Genomic DNA, 23,967 nt, shown 5'->3' with positions numbered 1-23,967 from the left:
TGCCTGTGCAACATCTTCTCCTTCACAACCAACATGCAACATGGAGGTGCAAAACGTGTCCCACTATATTATATGACCAGACCTGAGGATCACCAGGGCTGAGCTGGGGCAAAATCCTAGTCCATTTGTACATTGGGAATAGCTGTACGCCGCAGCTGTGCACAAGGAGCACCCATACAAATGTGCTTTCTCCATCATTTTATCTCAGTACAGACATATTGCTCTTCACTGTTCCATAATACTAAGCACATCAATACACTTACTTTCTCTCCATCCAGCTCCTCCCGTATGCCTGTACAAGCACAAGCAATGTCATCTTGGACTGTAAACCCAGGCACACTTGCACAAATCTCAGATCCAAAGCTATTTTTGCATTGCCAGGGGACAGATAGTTTTTGGTAATTGATCTCCACTGTGTCCAGAGTGGATATTTGTATGTGACCACAATGGGAATAGCTAATATGTATATACTTTGTGGGCTTGTCCGATTTCGAAGGGAAGTAAGCATAATGGGCCTGAGTCATTAACGAAAGTAAAGCAAAAAAAAAAAGTAAATGTTCTCCGGTACAAACCATGTTAAAATGCAAGGGGTGCAAATTAGTTTATTATCATCATCATCAATATTTATATAGTGCCACTAATTCCGCAGAGCTGTACAGAAAACTCACATCAGTCTCTGCCCCATTGGGGCTTACAGTCTAAATTCCCCAACATACACACACATACACACAGACAGACACATGGACTAGGGTCAATTTGTTAGCAGCCAATTAACCTACCAGTATGTTTTTAGGAATTTGGGAAAAAACCGGAGGAAACCCACGCAAACACAGGGAGAGCATACAAACTCCTCACAGATAAGGCCATGTTCGGGAATTGAACTCATGACCCCAGTGCTGTAAGGCCGAAGTGCTAACCACTAAGCCACCGTGAACATAAGTTAAATACTGGCTGTTTTTTCATTTAGCACACAAATACTTGATAGCTTTATTTTTACACTGAAATTTAAAGTTGATCTAGGACATGCCATATCCCAACTATAAATCTGTCTCCACATTTTAAATTTACCTCGCCCTCCTATGCAACATGGTTTTGCCCAGGTACAAAGTTACTCATTTTTTATGCTTTGCTCTCCTTAGTGACTCAGGCCCTGTACGCTCAGAGTGGATATTGTATGTATGTCCCAAGTGGATATTGCTGGTATGTTCAGAATGAAATTTACGATAGTGTATAGGCTTTTGGGGTCTGGAATAGGAGTGTTCTGAATGGATTTGTTCTGGAATCATTTTGGTGGTTCTTAGTGTATATTATTACATCTGGCCCTCCATCACTTGGTGCAAATAAATTTGTACTTCACCTAACAAGTTGGTGAGCAATTCTGTTTTGCATATAACAACATTTACAATAATTGCCCCTTCTGCCCTTTTCTTTCATATGTACAGTACTTAATAAACATGCCACATGACTCATATTGAAAGTATTCATGAAGGAATGCATGTCACTCATTGGTAGTGCACCAATATATTTTGATGACTTCATAAAAGCAAATTTTAGTACCTGGGATAAGGTGAAGGAAAGTGGCTTTCTAAATGTCAGAGAATGCACCAGTATATAATGTCACAGAGAATGCACTTGAGTATGTTACAATGCACCAATATATAATGTCACAATGCACCAATATATAATGTCACAGAATGCACCTGGGTATAATGTCCCAGAATGCACCAGTATATAATGTCCCAGAGAATGCACCAGTATATAATGTCACAGAGAATGCACCAGGATATAATGTCACAGAGAACGCACCAGTATATAATGTCACAGAGAATGCACCAGTATATATAGTCACAGAATGCACCAGTATATAATGTCACAGAATGCACCAGTATATAATGTCCCAGAATGCATCAGTATATAATGTCCCAGAATGCATCAGTATATAATGTCCCAGAGAATGCACCAGTATATAATGTCCCAGAATGCATCAGTATATAATGTCCCAGAGAATGCACCAGTATATAATGTCACAGAATGCACCAGTATATATAGTCACAGAATGCACCAGTATATAATGTCCCAGAATGCATCAGTATATAATGTCCCAGAGAATGCACCAGTATATAATGTCCCAGAGAATGCACCAGTATATAATGTCACAGAATGCACCAGTATATAATGTCACAGAATGCACCAGTATATAATGTCACAGAATGCACCATGATATAGTGTCACAGAATGCACCATGATATAGTGTCACAGAATGCACCAGTATATAATGTCACAGAGAATGCACCAGTATATAATGTCACAGAGAATGCACCAGTATATAATGTCACAGAGAATGCACCAGTATATAATGTCACAGAATGCACCAGTATATAGTGTCACAGAATGCACCAGTATATAGTGTCACAGAATGCATCAGGATATAATGTCATGGAATTCTCCAGTATATAATGTCACAGAATGCACCAAGATATAGTGTCATGGAATTCTCCAGTATATGATGTCAGAGAAAATGCTCCAGCATATAATGTCACAGTATGTACCAGCATATAATGTCACAGAATGCACCAGGATATAGTGTCACAGAATGCTCCAGTATATAATGTCACAGAATGCACCAGTATATAATGTCACAGAGAATGCACCAGTATATAATGTCACAGAGAATGCACCAGTATATAATGTCACAGAATGCACCAGTATAAAATGTCACAGAATGCACCAGTATATAGTGTCACAGAATGCACCAGGATATAATGTCATGGAATTCTCCAGTATATAATGTCACAGAATGCACCAAGATATAGTGTCATGGAATTCTCCAGTATATGATGTCAGAGAAAATGCTCCAGCATATAATGTCACAGTATGTACCAGCATATAATGTCACAGAATGCACCAGGCTATAGTGTCACAGAATGCTCCAGTATATAATGTCACAGAATGCACCAGTATATAATGTCACAGAGAATGCACCAGTATATAATGTCACAGAATGCACCAGGATATAGTGTCACAGAATTCTCCAGTATATAGTGTCACAGAATTCTCCAGTATATAATGTCACAGAATTCTCCAGTATATAGTGTCACAGAATTCTCCAGTATATAATGTCACAGAATGCACCAGGATATAGTGTCATGGAATTCTCCAGTATATGATGTCACAGAAAATGCTCCAGCATATAATGTCACAGTATGTACCAGGATAATATGTCACAGAATTCTCTAGTACAGAATGTTGTAAAGCTGTCTGTTTTGTAAGAAGATGCAGAACGAGTTGGCTGTTTTAGTCAGTAGAGCACTTGCTGTTATTTTTCTTCCTTTATTATGTTGATGACAATATTATCTTATCCTGAGTGCTTGTGACTGAGCATTTCAGAACTGCAACGAGTGTTCTTGTGTCTGATTATCTCTCTGCTTCATGCTCATTCAAATCAATTTATATCAAATTGGATGTAGAATCAATATATTATGTTGTTTAAAATGGCTTTTGTGATTATAAGTAAGAACTTAACAACCAGAGAAAAGGGAGATTAGTGGAGTTAGTCCTGCCAACATTAGTCAGGAAAAGTGCAGGGAGATCTCGGGTGCCTCTTCATCTACACATGATGTATATAACTTCCAATTCTGGCAGGAGTTATGAAGTGTTAAATATGTGTAATATGTGTGTGATTATAACAGAAAGGACCATAAACTGATTATTCATAAATATATGTTCTGCATGCCACAATAGCCAGCAGAATGGAGTAAATCGGGGATTACTATTTACGATAATGTGTAATTGAAGTGAAGTGGGTAAATGCAAAAAACAAAACAAAACACTACACCTCTTATACTATGTGTATAATGTGCATATTACACAATGATGTATTTATACATTTCTATGCAAAATAAATTTACAATTGAGTTATGTCAGAACAACACGATTATAAGTTATTCTGCACATTATGCTTCTCATATGTAAATGTATTTTGCTATTTTCCGACAGTTGTGCATTTTGTTGAGTTGTAAGAGCATGATTCACATCACTAAAACCCCTGTCATTCTGTGTTTACAGAGGTAGGTGGCGCTGTTCAGAAGAAACATATATGAATGGTCCAAATTTCAGAGGACAGCTTTGACTCGTGGAAACTAAAAATATAGGTGGATTTTTGTTCACCACTTTAGATGGTAGTGCAGCTATAAGACATTAAGTCCTCATATAAAAGGAGCATATGAGTGGTTTGACTCAGGTCATTCTAAGTGATCCTGGTTCAAATAAAATAAATACCTTCAGACATAACTCTAGCATTAACAATAACCTAAGGTAATGCCCACAATCTAAATTTATACCAAGATAGAAGCCTGGCTCAGTCAGCCCAAATCCTACCCCGAGCTAAGGTCCTAAGTTCACAGTAGAAAGCATGCTGGGTGGTATGTGTTTTTAAGTTGTCCTGCTGTTTCATGAAAACTCAGTGCTTTCAATGCTTGGAAATAGCTGCAAGTTACTGCTTTTGTGCAACCTAGCGGTGGGGGTGCCGGCTAATGAGTGAAAGCAGTATCGCTTCCAGGGTTGTGCTATGCTTTGTACACAATGTATATACTTTTCCATTTAGCTCACATACCAACTATTCACTTGTGGTACAATCTGTTCATCCTTGTCAACTATTTATATTTATTCCACCATACTGTGCCCTGTGGAATGAACGGAGTATAATTTTTTTCGTAGTGCTGGCTTAAACAATTCTAGCCTCTAGATATTTCACTGTACTTAAATATAATACAGTTGGCAACTCTCTCTTTTTTTTTTTTTTTTTTTAATATAAAGAGCATCTCTAAAGTGATTTTAGTAACTTTATATTTCTCCAATATTTTAAACAAAGGTACCATATTAAACATTGTAAGGGCGTGGTACCAAAATGCATTCATATAATAGATTTCTTATTAAGCAAGATTATTACATACGGTGACACAGTGGCTTCCACTATTGCCTTGCAGTGCTCTGGCCTTGCTATCGGCATGGAAGTTCTGTATTGCTATGGTTCTTTACACAGCATATTGTATGTAGGACCTGATTCATTAATGAAAGTAAGACATAGTTGCCTACTTTCCTGGAATGTCCAGGAGACTCCCGAATTTCTGGGAGTCCTCTTGTGAATGCAGGCCAACCTCCCGGTTACTAAACACCTAGGTAGTAAAGTCGCACATCATTGTTGCCCCGCCCCCTGCTACAATTGGTCAGAATATGTGATTGCAGTTCAGAGGCGGGGCCAAATGATGCAATCTGACACGCTGCCGCCAACCCCCTTCACCACACGATCTACCGGGGCAGTCCCTGCCAAAGTTGGCAAGTATGAAGTAAGGCAAAAAAAAAAAGGTGTACGTTATCTCATGGACAAAAAACATGTTACAATGCACGGGGTGCAAATTAGTATATTATTTTGCACATAAGTTAAATACTGTCTGTTTTTTCATGAAGCTCAAAAATACTTGATAGCTTTATTTGTTTAAAGCTGTCAAGGAATGAATTTAAAGCTTATCTATGATATGCCCCATCCCAAGTATAAATCTGCCATCACATTTTTAATTTACATCCCCCTCTAATGCAACATGGTTTTCCAAGGGGCAAAGTTACTCCTTTTTTTTGCTTCCCTTAATGATTCAAGCTCTCATATTATGTACAGAACTGTGTAATATGCTTGCTGTAAATAAATAAATAAATAAATAAAGAATAATATATATATATATATATATATATATATATATATATATATATATATATATATATATATATATATATAATAAATATAAATATTTTATTTTGATCAGTTGGGTTTGTGTTGTTATTATTAAGGTTTCTTCCCCTTAAATTTAGGATCAAATAGGATAGTTAGGATCTACAATATGGCTGTCATTTTGTGAGGTATTTCACAGTCTTTATTTATATACAATAAGTACAGAATATAACCTTATTGTTTTCTACTGACAATTTGTATTGAGAACAGTAGGTGGCAGCATAGATCTCAAAAATTAGATTGGACTTGTGTTGGAATGTGATTGTCGTATTTTAAGCCATACCAATCTTTCTGTACTGTGTCTGTAAATGTGTATATGTTTTTGCATAGTGGACTATTTATCCTAATTTCCAGGGACAGTCCCTGTCTTTAAACTTGTCCATAGACATTTTTGTCTCTGTATATGTCCCTGTTTTCAAAACCTTCTTTTTCTGCATGTTAGATGTCATTCTTAACATTTATTCTTGTTCTCTGGGCTTCAAAAATTAATGTTTATTTAAGAGGAGTATTTAAAATGCTAAAAGTATGTAATAATCAAATCCAATATAACATGATGGGATTAGTACTTCAACATAATCTCCCAACACCATACTTGCCTACTATATCAGAACGTCCGGGAGATTCCCAGACTACCCTCGCAGGTCTCACCTTTCCTTTTGGTAAAGAGGGTGGGGCCTTGATGATGCAAATCCCGTCATCCGGCCTTGCTGGGTGATGTGCAGCTGGGCCGTGTTGGCGGGAATTGTGCAGTCACCCCCCCCCCCACCCCCCACGTGTCCTTGGGTCTGTAAAATTGGCAAGTATGTCCAAGACACTATTGCATATTTGTACCAACTCAGCAACACATTATCCCTAGAAACAACTTAAAATGTTGGCAAATATGGTTTCTATTATATCAGATGTGTGCATGGTAGGGACATTTCCTGTATAATCTTATTTTATACTAGAAGCATTGTACTGGATTCTTATGCAGGATAAATGGAGGGTAAATCAAAAGTTAATATTCTGGAAGATCTGCAAACCGATTTTATAATTATTTTTTTTTGTATGTTCCTCCTATACATCTCAATGTTACAACACTGTCTTTTATACAAGAAAAGCAAATTAGCATTTTAGCTAGGAGATGTCTGCTAATGACTTGTGTTTTGTTTAACTTGAAACACCTCAGTAGTTTTCTTACATGCAGAAGTACTGTACATTGGCGAGAACTGTCACAGCATGTGCTCACAGCAGTTTTGTTGTTTGTGAAACAGTTATTCTTACAATTTGTTTTAATTACTAAAACAAAATATTGTGTCTGTTTTTCAGGTATCTTGTTTACCATGCTGGTATTTGGACCAGCCTGTGGGTTTATCTTGGGGTCCTTCTGTACCAAGATTTACGTTGATGCTTTGCTTGCTGACACCAGTAAGTGTTTTTTGTATTTTTGATTATTAACAACATTTGTCCCAGAAAATCTATGTGCAAGAATTAGGTGTGTTTTTTACCAAAGGCAATTCTATTCTTAAGCTTAACCTATCCTGTTATCTGTATTTAAATGCCAGTGGTATCTGGAAACACAGTAGCGGGCCTCATATCCATTTGGAAAATCATCAATAATCAAGAGAGCAGATTATAAAAAAAACTTGGATAAATTAGGGTGCATGGCTTTTTTAGAATTCGGGGGGACAAAATCAGAGCTCTGTTCCAACTCTATTGGTCACAATACTTTTAGGGCTTGATCTAGGTTTAAATGATGGACTTATACATGAAGGCTTGTCAAGTGTAGTGTTCAAGCTTGTGACACACTTAGATTTAGAACATAGGCCAATAATGCGGCCATATAAGGATTACCATTACAACTATTAAAGTAAAGGTAAATACCATATTATTTTTGCATTTTTCTTATGAGATCTTAAGATCACATCAGTCAAGCAAGTCATTAGAAAGTCAAGAATACCATCTTTGAAAACAATCTGCTGCTTGTCTTCATAAGACTCTTGAAACCTAAGATAGAAGCTCTTTTAGAGTCTCCTATTTAGGCTCTACTTCGTTGATGTGGTTTGCTGCCTTGCTTGGTGGGCCCATTGTAGTTGACACTTTTGCCCCTTTTGTAAAGAGTCAAGTGACAAAGTTGTACCAATGCTACTTTAACAAACTGTTCCCTGATGGAATGTAAAGGACAATAGCCAATAAAGGCAAAACACCTAAATATGAAGATCTTCTCCTACAACAAAGGGTTTAATCTTAAAGCTCTATTACCATACTTATAAAGTGGTAAACCTTTTCACTTCCTATTCACTTTAAAATGGCTACAGAATGGTGGCGTGAGCAGAAAGACCAATCAGAAACCACAACGTCTATGATTGTGGCTTCTAATTAGTGCTCCTGCTCACACCCCCCCCCTGCCCCTCGTCGCTATCTTATACATGCACGTTTTTCAGCCAATGCTGTTGATGGACAGCAGAGCTCCAGGAAGAAACGTCTGCATGAAGCTCTGGGGAAGGGGAGCTTTAAGAGATTTAGATTGAAAACCATGAAATTTGAGTATTCCGATATAAGAGGTATTCTTTGTGTTATTCACTCCCATGTGACTGGGGATGAGCATTCCCTTGTCACGTTAGTGTGTCAGTGGTGCACGGAGCAGTTTCAGCGCTATATACACTAATGCTTTTCCAGCTGGTGGATCACTAGCATTCAGAGCGCCACCCACAGAGCTAGCTATGCCTCTGGCACTTGACCCATCAAGCCCAAAGACTCTGAATAGCAAATAGCACATGCCTGTTTCTGCATTTATTGTGATGGTAAAATAATGGGAAAAAAAGGTCATTTTACATTTGGGAAATGAATTGTTACCATGTTGTTTTATACTTTAAAACGTATTTACTTCATTTGTGTTGTGTGCTAGGTAAACTGGAAATCACTCCAGAGGATCCACGGTGGATTGGTGCATGGTGGGCGGGCTTTCTGCTGTGTGGTGCCTTACTCTTCTTCTCATCCCTCCTGATGTTTGGATTCCCACAGTCTCTCTCTACTCACATGGATCACTCAGAGGAGAGTGAGCAAACCATGCTACCTGACCGAGAGTATGAGAGACCGAAACCAAGTAATGGTGTCCTGAGGCATTCCTCTGAGTCGGGGGATGGAACTTCCTGCTTTCAACAGCTCAAAGGTAACCACATTAAATCTACTCTAAGCCTGAACTATATCTAATACAACCCTTCAGCTTTTCAGTTTCACAATTACCTAAAGTTTGTACGGCCCCAGGAGATGTGGCCTAGTTATAGAGTAGGGCACAACTCCTGACATGTCCTTTCATGATAAGGAGGCGTATCTGGTACTGCTTACAAAGGACTGGTGTAAAGATACGTGCTGATGATAATGGCCGTAAGCTCATATCTTGTTAAATAAAGCAAAAAACAAACAAACTAATGCATGCCCCCAAAGCCTAAAATAAGTAAGGGGGCAAGAGCATGAGGCCCCCATGAAAAAGCACCTTGTATGTCCTTGTTTTATGGATGACCTGTTTTCCCTACTGTACGGCGCTGCAGAGCATTGTGGCACCTTACAAATATACAATAATAATAATAATAAGCCGCAGCCAGTGCCAGGTTGTACCAGGATTTTTGTGTGGAGATGCCTAAAATACTAATCAATATCGGCAATTGCAAAAAAACTCTTCATAGGCTTAAGTTTGTTGTCATTCAAAAATAAAGACACATTTCATAACTTCAGAGAGGTTGTTTATTTAAAATGATGTATCACTTAAAGGGTTATAACAGCTAAATTATAGCTGGTTACACTGTGCCCTGTGGAGTTCCCCTGTCACAATGAGAGATAAGCCCCAGTCGGCAAAGGATAGAATCAGGCCTTTAAAACAATTGTGCCCCTCACCCCAGAATGTGAACATGGATTCCTAGAATACACTAGTGTGGCAAAGTAGTAGGGTCTGTTGAGGTTGCACTTGGCTGCTACTTCGAAATTGTGAGTTCAGATGTGCAGATGTGAGTTACTCCATCAAGTAAACGTAGATAGAACGTAATACTTATCTGTCTGTAGCTGTGGAGCGCTGTTTGTAGTAGATTATCGTGGTGTTGTTGTACAGGAAATATTGTCTGTGTACGTTGGATGTGGAGATGTGATAGTGGTCTGTAGAAAGTGAGTGATGGGCTGAGTGGAGATAGGTGGTACCTGGTTATGAGAGCTGGGGATTGTAAGAAGTAATATTGTCAGTAATGGCTTAAGCATTAATAGGGTTATAATTATGGTGCAACCAAATAGGCAAAAAATTGTGTTGAATGATTAAAGTTGAGGTACAGTTGTAAATAACAAAAACACGGGAGGTAGGAAGGTATGGAGTAGGTGATAGATTATGCAGAGGTTTGTTGGTGATGTTATTGATGGATTCAGAGGGTATGAGTAGGTGGGTGTAGGTAAGGGTGTGGTAAAGAATGGGAAAAGCTGTGTAAAGTTGATAGGATGGAATATTAGAGTGCGCCGTGTGGAGAGGTGTTTTGGATGTGGTAGATTAAGTGAAGTGGGTTGGGGTGATGTGTGGCTATAACAGTAGTTACCAGGATAAAATAGATAATCAAGCGCAATAAAGTGTAAATTGGATGTGGAAATGGAGATTATTGTATGGACAGTAAGGTTTAAAGTCAGTTAGTAAGATATGGAAGACAGTTAAATAGACATGAAATATAACAAACAAGGGAGACATGTGAATAAAACATTAATTAAATATGTAAATAAATTGTTAGGCGTGTAGGTTTTTGTCCCAAACATGTGTCATCACTTCCTCAGTGGTTTCCAGAATTGTCACCACTGCTAAGTGTGTGTGAACAAAGCACCTGATTTATTTATTTTAACCTGAAAATTCACACTCATGTAATCTGCTGCCTGGGGGAAGGTATGGTTAGTTCTTCAGTGCACACTGACCCCCAAAAACTGACAATTTCATTTTATGACTTTTGAAGCAGTTTCTCTTGCCCATGCCTCTACCTTTTCCTCTCCCCCTAACTGCAAGAATCGCTAATCTGCTAATCGGTTTTACAATTGTTTTTATTGCCTTGTTCACAAACATTTTTAATAGTTAAGTCTATAACTAGGATTTATTTTTTTTAGTGGAATGTCACAGATATATTATAATGAGTCCAAGAAACAGGTGATGATGCCCAGCACATGTGCATGGGGAACATGAATATGTTAGATCGAATTCCTTGAGTAAAATACATTATTCTAAATCTTTCTTATGGTGTAAGTACCTATTGATGACACAAGTCATGTGCCTGTTTTTACTGGTTTTGATGCGGTTTCCCTACAGGAAATATAATGCTCTGGGATGACCACAACTATTGTTCTTTGGGATATGTTTTTGAAAGATTAAAGCCATGCCCTAGAGCAATCAAAGAAATCATGAAGCAGCAATTGAAAACCAATGTCTAAGTTGTCTGAATAAGTTCATTTCAGTACACAGTTTGTGTAACCTGTTCTTTTCTCTCTCAGTGCAATATACATAAAAATGCCAAAAATGTTTTACCCAGGTTGTTAATTAGTTTACTATGTTTGTCCCCAATTGTAAAGTGCTACGGAATATGTTGGCGCTATATAAATAAATGATGATGATGATATATATATATGATTACAATCACACCAAACAGATGATAATGATCATCATTTTCATATGTAGGTTTAAACACAGTCATTAATTGAAACAGAAAGAGCTGTGTAGAAGGTTTAAAACTGGGTGAGGAACAGCCACAGGCTGCTGCAAAAGTGAGTGGAAGACAGTTTTATGTCACAGGTCATACACCATGGCAAGACTGAGCACAGCAACAAGACAAAAGTTAGTTATACTACGTCAGCAAGGTCTCTCCCAGGCAAAGATTTTCATAGCAGACTGGGGTTTCAAGATGTTCAGTTCAAGCTCTTTTGAAGAAGCACAAAGAAATAGGCAACATTGAGGACCGTAGGCGCAGTGGTCGCCCAAGGAAACTTGGTGCATCAGATGAAAGACACATTGGGCTTTAAGGAGAGCAAAGCATAAAAAAGGAGTAACTTTGCACCTGAGCAACACCATGTTGCATTGAAGGGGTAAGTAAATTTAAAATGTGGGGATAGATTTATAGTTTGGTTAGGGCATGTCCTAGATCAACTTTAAATTTCAATGTAAAAATAAAGCTAAGTATTTGTGTGCTAGATGAAAAAACAGCTAGTATTTAACTTATGTGCAAAATAATAAACTTATTTGCACCCCTCGCATTGTAAAATGGTTTGTCCTGGAGAAAATTGGGTCCTTTTTTTGCCTTACTTTCCTTAATGACTCAGGCCCATCATGTTTACTTCCCTTTGAGAACAGAAGATGTCCAGCAGTGCCATTCGCTCAGAACTGGAAAACAACAGTGGGACCCAGATACACCCATCTACTATTCGGAGAAGTCTGGTTAGAAGTGGTCTTCATGGAAGAAGAATTGCAGCCAATAAGCTTTATCTTCAACATGGAAACAGTGGCAAGCGACTCAACTATACACGAAAACAAATGGAAATGGGGTGCAGAGAAATGGCAGGAGGTTTTCTGTACTGATGAGTCAAAATTTTAACTATTTGGCTGTAACAGAAGGCAGTCTGTCGCCGAAGTGCTGGAGAGCAGTACAATAATGAGTGTCTGCAGGCAACAGTGAAGTATGGTGGAAGTTCCTTGCAAGTTTGGGGCTGCATTTCCGCAAATTGAGTTGGGGATTTGGTCAGCATAAATGGTGTCCTCAATGCTGAGAAATACATGCAGGTACTTGTCCACCATGCAATACCATCAGAGAGGTGTCTGATTGGCTTCTACTTTATTCTGCAGCAGGGCAATGACCCCAAACTTACAGCCAATGTCATTAAGACTTATCTTCATCGTAAAGAAGAACAAGGAGTCCTGGAAGTGATCATATGGACCCCACAGAGCCCTGATCTCAATATCATCGAGTCTGTCTGGGAGTGCATGAAGAGACAGAAGGATTTGAGCAAGCCTACATACACAGAAGATCTGTGGTTAGTTCTCCAAGATGTTTGGAACAACCTCACTGCCGACTCCCTTCAAAACTTGTGTCCAAGTGTACCTAGAAGAATTGATGCTGTTTTGAAGGCAAAGGGTGATCACACCAAATATTGGTTTGATTTAGATTTCTCTTCTGTTCATTCACTTTGCATTTTATTAATTGATAAAAAATAAACTATTTAACATATCTATTTTTGAATAAATTCTTACTTTGCAGCATTTTTTCCACACCTGCCTAAAATATTTGGACAGTATTGTATATTGCTTCAACGTCTACGGCTTTTCATCCAGCATAGATTCAATAACTAAGTACACCTAAGCATATGTGATGTGCTCCTTTTACCCTAAATTAGCAGCTCTGACCCATTGGGTAGTGAGCCATACTAGACCATAGACTTGAGGCAGGGCAGCCGTGAGATGGGCTGCTCACCTACTCTTGCTCATTTTTCTCTGGTACTGGCAACAACATTCTAAAGTAAGCTCCATCACTAAATGACTGTTTCTCTGCCAATCAGCATCAGAGTTTCACTGCTTTATATGCTGTCATGATATGCCTAGGAGATTAAAAGGGGTCTGGGATGTTGATGGGGAAATACATGAGACAGTTGAGTACATGGAGGAGGGGATGGAGCTGAGTGTGTTAAAGTACATGTTAATATGGCTTCATAATAGATGATCGCTGAAAATGCAATTAATACAATATATTGGATACTGACTGGAGATGGAGGGGACATTGTAATGGTTATGAATTTATGATGGTGGGTAGGAAGCCCCATTTTTGCTCCCCAATCACTACTAGCTAGTGGCCTCTGACAATACCCTTAAATGCAGTGGTAGTCACTTCTGCGACTACAGTAAATCCGACAGCAGTTTGAGCGATAGGAGAAGTGCGATTTTCAGGTGTCCGACCTGGAGGGGAGAACGACTGCTTGAAATGACTGTTACAAAAAATTCCACCGAATGAATATCCCGGCGCCTGCCTCGCTATTAAGGTGGACATTGTAGAGGCGGCGGTTCCTTAACTGACCACCTTAATAGCGAGAATGTCTAGGTCGCACTTTAAACTGACGTGATTTGCAGGCGCCGGGATATTCATTCGGCGGAATTGTTTGTAACAGTCATTTCAAGCAGTCGTTCTCCCCTCCAGGTCGGACACTTGAAAATTGCATTTCTCCTATCGCTCAAACTGCTGTCGGGTTTACTACAGCCTTTAATTGGTACCCAACCCCTTAAATGTATATTCCTTCTTTCTTTTTTTTTTGCAAATAAAATTTTTATTGGTTTTTTTAAAAATTTTCAAAAAGGGGTACAGAAGAAAAAAAAGGGGAAGGGTACATAAAAGGGATGGAACACAATGCTCCTGAAAGCATACAGAAACAAAACAATGCTTATCTGACTATTCGGCGTATATCATAGACCTAACATGTATAATGCATACCAACAAACACAGTATCAGTCCCCAGCGTCAATCGGGAGTGAGAGTAGGGAACGTGATGGGTCTCCCTCCCCATCGGTAACATAGTTGTGCCAAGCTCTCCACTTAATCAGCGGGGACAATGTTAATGTAGAGTATGGAACACCTAGTATATTCCTTCTTTGACTGCAGGGATCTTCCATGTCCATGTTAGCATGAACATCAAGTGGTGAGGAAGCTTCTGTGATTTCATCTAGTGATATTGTAGAGGCCTTGGTGCAATAAAATTCCAGCTATTTTCAACCAGTTATATGACCATGTTTTCGCCACAGCGCTTTTACGGCACCTGTTTAAACTAGTGGAACCAGCTCTTTCTATCTCATGTGACAGAGAAGAGCCTGAAGACCTTTACACTGCACAGCTTTAAAGAAAAGGATGATAGAATGGCTTCTATTTTAACGTTCTTGATACTAGCTTGACAGTGCTGAAGCACTTAGTACTCCTTGCTCCAAAAGGAGTACTAAGGGTAGAAGACATATGCACATCTCAAAATGGAAAATGAAAATTGTATGAAAAGAAAGATATGCTGTCAATATGTAGTGTCCATTGCACATCAAAAGTCCATATTGTCATATTGCCGAAACTGCAGTACCATCAGACTCTTCCTGTTTGGATTACTGGTTTGAGACCAGTCTGGAAATAAATTTGGAAATAGTCGTTCTCCATGTGGGCACTTAGTGTACAGACATCAATTACTGTGTATATTTCTTAAGTACTATTGCACCGTGCCCATGCCATGACGTCCTGTATATGACTACTGTGAGCAAACTTATTATATCTATCAGCTTTACCTCTCTTTGTAATTGTACCTCCCTTTGTACTTGCCTGCATTCAGCCACCACCACAAATACATTCTTTAGTAACAATTCATTGACATTGAAATAATATTAAGTGCTTTTTTTTATGTAATTGCTTTCTAAATCTCTTCACTGTTTGTTCTACAGTTTTGTAAGACTATTGTTCTAAACTCCATTGTAAACAGACCTAGCCCCCATCATCAGTTGATGCACAATGCAAAATAATTGCCTGATGGTCAAATAACATATTGAATGCAGTGCCAATCTAAATCTAAGTACTGGAGTTTGGGACTAGTTAGGCATAGATGGCTTTGTCTGTTCTTAGGGTAATGTATTTCCAAAACCTTTGCCAAAGTGACCCATATATTACTTCTACCTGTCAGAGACCTGTCCTCTTCTTGTTCTTTATAAGGGTTAATAAACACAAATTTACACCAATTAAAAAATGGCATACTCAGAGCTACAACCTTATAGTTTCCCCAAATTTATATCCACAAATAAAAGGAATATTAAGAACGTAGTAATGGAAATGCTACATAAAATTCTGAATCCTGTTACTGTTTTATCTCCACAGTGAAACTGGGTGCACACTACAGTAATTTCATGCAATTATTGTGCAGTTCACATGATAAACGTCTGTTTGTTCAGGTTTTACATTATTGTGTATGCTCCCATGATCATGTTTTATTGTACCAAAGCACATTGTATCATTTGATTGGTTTTTATAAACTTCCTAAAACTCAGGATAAACCATGGAACTGGGAAATGTGGAAGTTTGTATTCACTCACTAGCAGCAGTGTAGGCAGATCTCCATAGAGTGTGCAGAGTCACGATCTTTTGAGCAAATGCTTATGACAGATGAAGAGCACACATCTGAAGGTAAATCATGTGAACACATAAATCTGCATGCTGATCTAGACTTTCAGTCGTTGGTAAAATCAGTACAGAAATTGCATCTGCAGTAATTTTCTGTAGTGTGTTCCCAGTTTAAGGAGCCTTTCGCAAAATGAACCGGCTTCATGTGCCCATTAAAGTGTCCATTTTGGCGGCCGTCCTTGCCCGATAGCTGCGTCTGGGGTCAGGTCAGGCTTATTGGCTTCTTTTTTTTTTTTTTCCTGCAATCTAGTTATCTGGGAGTGAAAAAGGCCTGGATTTCGTCTAAAGTTGTGCAGGGAGTGGAGGTTGGGGATGCGGACAACAAAATATCCCTATTTATAGATGACATTCTTCTCACCCTAACACAATTACAAAATCCCCTTCTAATCTTCAGAAAATCATAGATGAGTATGGTAACATTTCAGGTTATAAAATTAACTTCACCAAATCTGAATCTATGATGCTACATACACCTGAGCCAAAACAAATCTCAATGCAGCATTTAGCCTCAAATGCCAACCTAAAAAAATAAGAGACCTAACTACTAGGAAACCTCTAATAATCTTGTATCTGGGATGTATCATAGATATCAGAATGATCATACTCCCAAAACTACAACACCAATTTCAGACTCCACCAATGCCATGTTCACTATGCACAGATATCATATGGAATAGGAAACCTCCAAGGGTCAGGCAGACAGTTCTTTAGAAGTCCACAAAAAATAGATGTTGTGACCTACCAGATATGAAACGGATTGGCTGCTCATTAGCAGCATCATTGGCACCACAACCGTCACCCAAACACACTATTACTAATTTTAATTTCCCCAAGTATTCGCTCATAAACTCGATGCTATGATTCTGCCCTAGCCAGATCTCTAGTTCTGGTGTTTTACCCGCAATTTTTAATCACCAAGCACCTTCACTGAGTTACTTCAGATCTCATTCAATCCTACTGATGTATAGATGCTCTGTGGAAGAGCTCTAAGCTAGGTGGTGCTATTCATAGTTTTATTAACTACAGACAAATGTAGGACACATGCACTAGGCAAACAAAACTAATAATGGCGCAAAAACAATCTGAACACTTATTTTTTTTAGCACAATACTGTAAATCCACTATCTCAGGCTATAAACATATCTTTGTACTACCTGTTTAATCCAATGTCATTAAAAAAACATGTTCATTTCTAATTCAGAAATCTCTACAAAACTTTACATTTTCTTAGACCACTTAAATGTGGCTTCCAACCAAGACATTCCACAGTAAAAATTCTACTGATTTCTAAAGAGAAATTCTTTGGGGGTATGGACCGAGGACAGTTGACTAGTGCAAAAGTCCTACGTTACATTTTGTAAAAATGTTGACTCCACTCTACATGCTCTACTGCTGAGCAAGCTTAGGGGTTCAAACATAAGAACTCACTTACTAAAATGTTCTCACTCCTATTTATCGGGTTTGTGTCTATTTCTGCCTCCAAATCTATACACCTAGATGATACCTGTGGGGTCTCTCAAGGCTGTGTTTTGGGGGCATTGCTGTTTTCATCAATGATTTATCTACAGTTTGTAAATCTGTTTCCAATCACGTGTAGACAGATGATACTATCTTTTTTGTGCACAGATCGAACTTGTTTGACTTTAATAGTGGACTGCGATCTGATTTCTACCACGTGTAATGCAAACTATTTTGAACATTGACATAACAGTATCAATTTTATTTGGGTTCAAAAGCGAAACTTACAAAATGGTATAAGTGTTTCAGTTTATGTAAGAAACAACAGAAAGTCTGAGGTGGATTTTATGGCCTGAGCAATCTTCGGACCATATCCACTTTTTGTAATGGTGATTTGGAGTTACAGTTGGGTTAGGGCATGGCATGTGTGAATCGAGGGCATAGCCAATTGTGTCACAATTTATTTATTTTTTTAACTATTTATTTTGAAAAATAGCACTGATATACAAACAGGAATCACCAATTAGTACAGTGCAAAAACAGGCATAAGTAGATAACAGTGCAAAGGCAAACATTTGACTAAAAACAACGAAAACAAAAACACATTTTCATAGGAGAAACAAAAGAGGAACATTTGTTGCACCAATTGCTCAAACCCTATAACATTTTCCAAGAATATGAGGTGAGAGGGGATGGGGGGGGGGGGAGACAACATAAGAGCCGCTCGCCAATGGGAACCAAAGGGGGTCCACTTAATGGGAGGGAGCTGGTGATGGGGTTAAGGGGATACAAGTAAAGCCAAGGAGCCCAAATTTGGTGGAATTTATCACCCTTGTCGTGTATGTGTCACAGTTTTTAATTCAGGAATATTTGGATGTATGGGCTACTAGTGAATTCATAGACTGCATTATAATATTGGAGAAGCCTTAACAATCTTAATAATGCATTAATAATGGTGCCCAATTATGCACACCAAAAATTATTTATCAAAAAAACTAAAATATCCAAGAGGAGACAATAAGAACTATTAAAATGCAATTGTAGTAAAAGCTATTTACATATACATTGAACCAGTGGTGTTTCATTTTAATCTTACAATAAAAAGTGCTTATGTGTCTCTGTGTGATAGAAATATTTCTTTATTAATATGGATTATCAGTATGAAGTAGTTTAATTGCAGTGGTGGACTTCCTGCTGACAATGCGCGAGGAACTTCCAGAAATATACAATTCTCTCTATTCAGCTTCTCCTATGATTGCTTCAGGACTGTGGTGTGACCAATACAAACTACTAGTGCATCTTTATTGAATAATATTCCTTTTGTGATCCTTCGGGGTTTATTATAATGAGGACACAAACATCTTTATACTGCGGACAGACAGACATGGAAAAAAAAAAACATTAAAAAATATGACCATGGCCCTCATTAGTCCCAGTGATAACCTGCTGGCACCCAATGTCATTAGGTGATCTCCCGCTGACTGCCCTTCAGAATGCTCCAGCTTTATTGTATGATGCCCAAGTTCCTGTGAATATTAAACATGAAATTAGCTGGAGGACAAGGAAAGACATTTTAGAGGACCACGGGGGGGATGTTCATGCTTGTTATGTCGCAAAGGAGTCAGGTTATCAGGTGAACCTCATTTATTAACCTCTCTGGTACTAAAGATTTCAAACATATGGGAAGCAGATATTCAGCTAACATTTGGAGCATGATGAGCTACAGAAATTAAAACTTCTAATGGATTAAAAAAGAAACATAATAATAGCCCGAAATATTTCTTTGCCTCTACTGACAGCTAACACAGAGGAGTAGTGATCTTAGTACATAATATATTTCACTGTATCCTCTCTTCCCCTGTCACCAGATCATCCGACCCAGATATTACAATTATCATAGTGGTAGGTGCATATAGACACCTCTCTTTAACCATATATATCACTGTATGCTCCTAACACTGAACAAAATGTTTTTTTTCCCACAAAGTTATTTCTTCAACTTTCACAAGTAGTTATGTGATTCTCATCTTAGATCATGAGCTTGATTTACCCCAAATAAAACCTACTCACCCAGGTCCATACAGAGAAGCAATAAAATTATCCTCATCCCTTATGTTCCACGGAATGTACTGAGTATATAACTGCTAAAGACTACATCTATTTCTCTGAGCTATACAAAATGTACTCTCACATCGATGTACTCTGCATTGACTTTCTTATCCCAGAGGTTAATAGGGGCACTAACTCCCATGCCATGTTGCATTTACTATAAATCTTTACCTACTATGTTCTTCCCCTCCCCAAAAGAGCTGGTGTCTGAACAAGCTATTCTACTTAACTAAACCAAAGCTCTGAATATCAGATCCAACCCAAATATCGAAACTGATATTGAAGCTGGTCACGGAGGCCAAAAAATTACGATATACGAGTATAATGTATTGCTGATGAATCCCAGTTGTATCCCAGATGTACTACTGATCTCACTACCCAGTTTGTTCTCAGAAATATAGTATGGTCTCAGGATTCAAAATCACCACCACCACCACAAAACTTCTGGAAGCCAACTTCAATTTTAGGTGGCAATCTTCGAAAACTAAGTATTTAGGGATCTATATTACTAGATATATATAATCAGTTATTTATTCATCACTATGAACCCCCTATACTAGACCGTATTAAAATGGACCTTCTCAAAAGAAAAAAACAAACATTTTATATCCTGGCTAGGACAGTACAACACTTAAAATTAATATTCTTTCCTGCCTATTGTATCTGTTACATGTTAAACATATCAATATTTCCACCAACTTGTTTCCAAGTTTAGTTGGTCTAGGAGAAAACCCAGTGTAAGAATGCAGATAATACATAAGCGCTATAAATAAAATGGTCTTGGCGTCCCCGATATTAGTAAGTAAATTCTAGCAAGTCACCTGGTACAATATGGACAACAGCATGCCCCCATTGGCTGCAGGATTAGGGTGGACAATGAATCTGCTTCCTTAAATATCCTGTCTGTGACCACCATCCTTTGGATCCTCTTTTTCCCCCTCCCCTTTAAAAGCTCTTTTAGTTATATTATTCTCTATCATGATATGTGACCACACAACCAGAGGGATTCCCACTCCCAGTGCAGTGTTATGAAGGTAGAAAGGAAGCTTCACAGTTCCATGAGAAGTATAGGATGAGGCAGGGTTCACAGTACATATAGCAGGTAGAAAAATATTGTCTGTTTGCTGAGAGGAAAATGCTGTGCACCTACCCATAACACAGAGAACGCCTCTACATTAGATGTACTTTCTCCTCCACCAGCTGATTTCAATACTCCTGTCTTGTAGAATAAAGTCTTAGGGGCTTATTCAATTAAACTGACAAATCGCCGTTACGCATATAAAGTGTCAATATGTTACCGCAACATCACAGATTTTCCTTCGCAACCCTATGGGGGGCAAAGGGAAATCCGCAATGTTGGGGTAATACAAAGTGCCTTTGGGTCTGTTACGGAGGCACTTTGCGCTTAATTGAATACGCCCCTTATTGTTATTAACTTCAGAGCAAAACGAATCCATACTTAGCAGGGCATGCCCTGAGCCACTCAATTACTCCAATTAAGGAGTGCGTGTATTTGCACCACCGCTAATGCCCCCATTTTGCGGATTTCTGTAAAGACATAGACACCTACGTAAAATTAGGCTTCTGACATCACATTGCATCTACGATGCAGATTCACACATCACTTTTTACTCCTTATTCTCAGCTGAAAAAAAGCTACATCTTCTCTGCATGCCTACCCTGAGTTCACGCTACACCCGTAACCTACTCCTACCAATTCCTAAACTCCACATTATCCCAACTGTACTCTTATCATTTGCCATGCTCCCACTGCACCCAGGCCAGCCTATCTCCATGGGTTTGTATAAAACTATTCTTTTAGACACTACAAGTATTTCCAATACTAGTAAGTTATGTAAACATATAATCTCCATGTAAAATAAACACATAGGGTCTGATGAAGAGTTGGACGTAGGTCTGTTTGTGTAGCACAAAATCCACAAATCTGTACAGTGCATCGGCAGAAAACAAGCCATATGTATGCATCGGACACTGGCGCCTCCTTCCTGGTAGGGGGCAGGTGTCAATACACACTGATGATGATATGACACCTGATAGCGCTAGCTAACCAATTCTGACTGGCTGATTCAACTTCACCTGTGAAGTTGATAGGTGTTTTCTGTATTGATGGTACATATATTATAGGATTTCATGGTCCGTATTCTAAAAGTATGTTTTTTGCTAATGTGATTCATATGAGAGAAGGAATATCAAATCTGCTGCATTATATCAAGCCTAATAGTGTTATTTCCTATCAAAACAAGTGTTAACAAACTTTTCTTGTGCTTAATACCTGGTTGTGTGTGTGCATATGTGAGCGTATGCAGGACTGTCATAGATCTGGCGTATATGCTTCAAGTGCAACACATGCCTACCACTCCCCATATGGCATAGTTGCCTACTCTCCTGGAATGTTCTGGAGACTCTCAAATTTCTGGGAGACCTCTTGTGAGAGCAGGGCAATCTCCTCTGGGCTCCTGGCCAGTTCATTAAGTTAACTGGTGGGGACGCGACTAATGCATCATTGTGCCCCTCCCCCCCCTCCTGCTGTAATAAGGTAAAATGGTTCTGACAGCCTAGGGGCGGGGCCACGTGATGCTCCCCACTTGGTAACGCCCACCCAATAAAATTGCCAGTGAGATCTCCCCTCCTGGAAGGGAGATCTCAAAAGTTGGCAGGTATGTCATATGGGTGTCAATACGCATATTTTACAGCAGTTTCTTTAGCGTAAATTACACCTAACATGAATCCAACTGAGCATCAGGCCTATAATACATATCGGCTTGTCAATGGAGTAGTTTGTTTTTTGGTTTTTTTAAGAAAGTCTATCTGTCTTTTGAAATACAAGTTATTTTATACTTATGTATTAAGTGCAAGCACTGTTGCTTCAAATATCTGTTTTTCTATGTGTTATTTCTTTGTATTGTTGTTATTATTCTCTGGGGACTGTAGTATTGCAGAGAGTCCTTTGTGCATTCAAGCTGCAAAGTTTAAATCCCAGCAGGAGTTAAACATACACTTCTTGCCTGCACATAAAGAGCACTGAGACACAGTGAGAAGTGGACTACACAGACAATAATCCCGAAATCTCGCAGAGTACCTGCCCTCAACACAATAAGAAATGAGAATATAAATAAAACATCAAGGATGCTGGAATCTTCAAGCAAAATGTTTGTCTTCAAGCAGGAGGTTGTGAAGCGCTGCCAAATTCAGAGCAGCATTCAATGATTGTTTGCGGATGGTAGTGCCAGTAATTGCATAGACAAAGAACTGTAGCTTGTTTTCTACAAGACTTATCATAGGCACATATTTAACTAATGGGGAAAAATAGTAGTTTTGGTTCTCTTGCAGTTTTCGTTCAATATTTTGAAGACTCGAGCTTAGAAATATAGTGAAAACTATTATTCCATCCACAATAAGAATCTACGAAAATACAGAAAAAAAGCCCCCTCCAAAAGTAAACCCCTGCAAATCCATATTCCAAAACACGTAACATGACATTATTGGAAAGGAACAGTCATATATTTTGGGCAGAAGATTTTATTTGTTTCACTCACGGTTATGTTTTATGGATTGAGCAGAGGGATGAGGGCATCCAGCTGTGTCTCCAACGTAATGATGTCCCATTCATATTTACAGGCTGGTAATGTCTCCTGTACGCTTTTATTGCCATAGTTTTCTAGCAAGGAGGTTTTTTAATGCAATTTCCCTGGATTGTTCTTACCATATGTCTGTACCTTCCGTAAAAGATAAGTGTTGAAAGACTGCAAATGTTATTGTGTGAATGCTTCTCAATGTACTTTGGCCCTTGAATACAGACCATAAAATCACAAAGCTCTTAAGATACAGATCATATTTTCCATGCAAACAGGAGCTGATATAGGCTTGTGTAGCCATGGTGCCAGGCTTGTAGTGCTGTCTCCATTAACATAGATGATGATCATCACAATGTGCACAAATGCAAGTACAAAACTGAAAAATAAATGCGGGAGGAGATGCAGGAAGTGCTGTATTTAGGCATACAATAATAATAAACTAGGCTGATTATGATTAAGGGCCAGGATATACAGGGCTACTTACTGCAAGTAGTACTTAAAATGCATAGCAGGGAAGTTTTTCCCAAATAACACACCTGGGATAAACCTTTATTCCAGACCAAATAAAGACACGGACACAAAATTAAAGTTGGAATGAATGACGGTATTTATTTATTTTTAAACTAATAGGGCTGTAAGGCGGACGAGAGCAGGGCAGTCAGGAACGCAAAACCAATACGGTGGAAAGGTCAGACCATAATACCACCAACCCAGGATCATACCTTATCTATTGGCCGGTGCTAAGATCAAGTCTAACGGCAAGACTACACCCCCTATAAACTCCGCCAGTATAAACCATACAAAACTGGCCCAAAGGTCCTACTAACAAAACGGACCAACCGTGGTATGACAC

General features: G+C 38.7%; 1 protein-coding gene across 1 annotated transcript in view; it reads left to right on the top strand.

Annotated features, from left to right (window-relative positions):
* Positions 1–23,967, top strand: part of SLCO3A1 (solute carrier organic anion transporter family member 3A1) — a 240,235-nt gene that overhangs the window by 155,937 nt on the left and 60,331 nt on the right. The window contains exons 3-4 of the mRNA XM_075207720.1: positions 7,091–7,189; positions 8,670–8,933. Coding sequence (XP_075063821.1) covers positions 7,091–7,189; positions 8,670–8,933 — 363 coding nt within the window. The remainder of the gene's footprint in view (positions 1–7,090; positions 7,190–8,669; positions 8,934–23,967) is intronic.

The sequence above is a fragment of the Mixophyes fleayi genome, chromosome 4 (assembly GCF_038048845.1).
Source record: "Mixophyes fleayi isolate aMixFle1 chromosome 4, aMixFle1.hap1, whole genome shotgun sequence".
Taxonomy (NCBI): domain Eukaryota; kingdom Metazoa; phylum Chordata; class Amphibia; order Anura; family Limnodynastidae; genus Mixophyes; species Mixophyes fleayi.
This window is presented reverse-complemented; position numbering and strand designations above follow the sequence as displayed.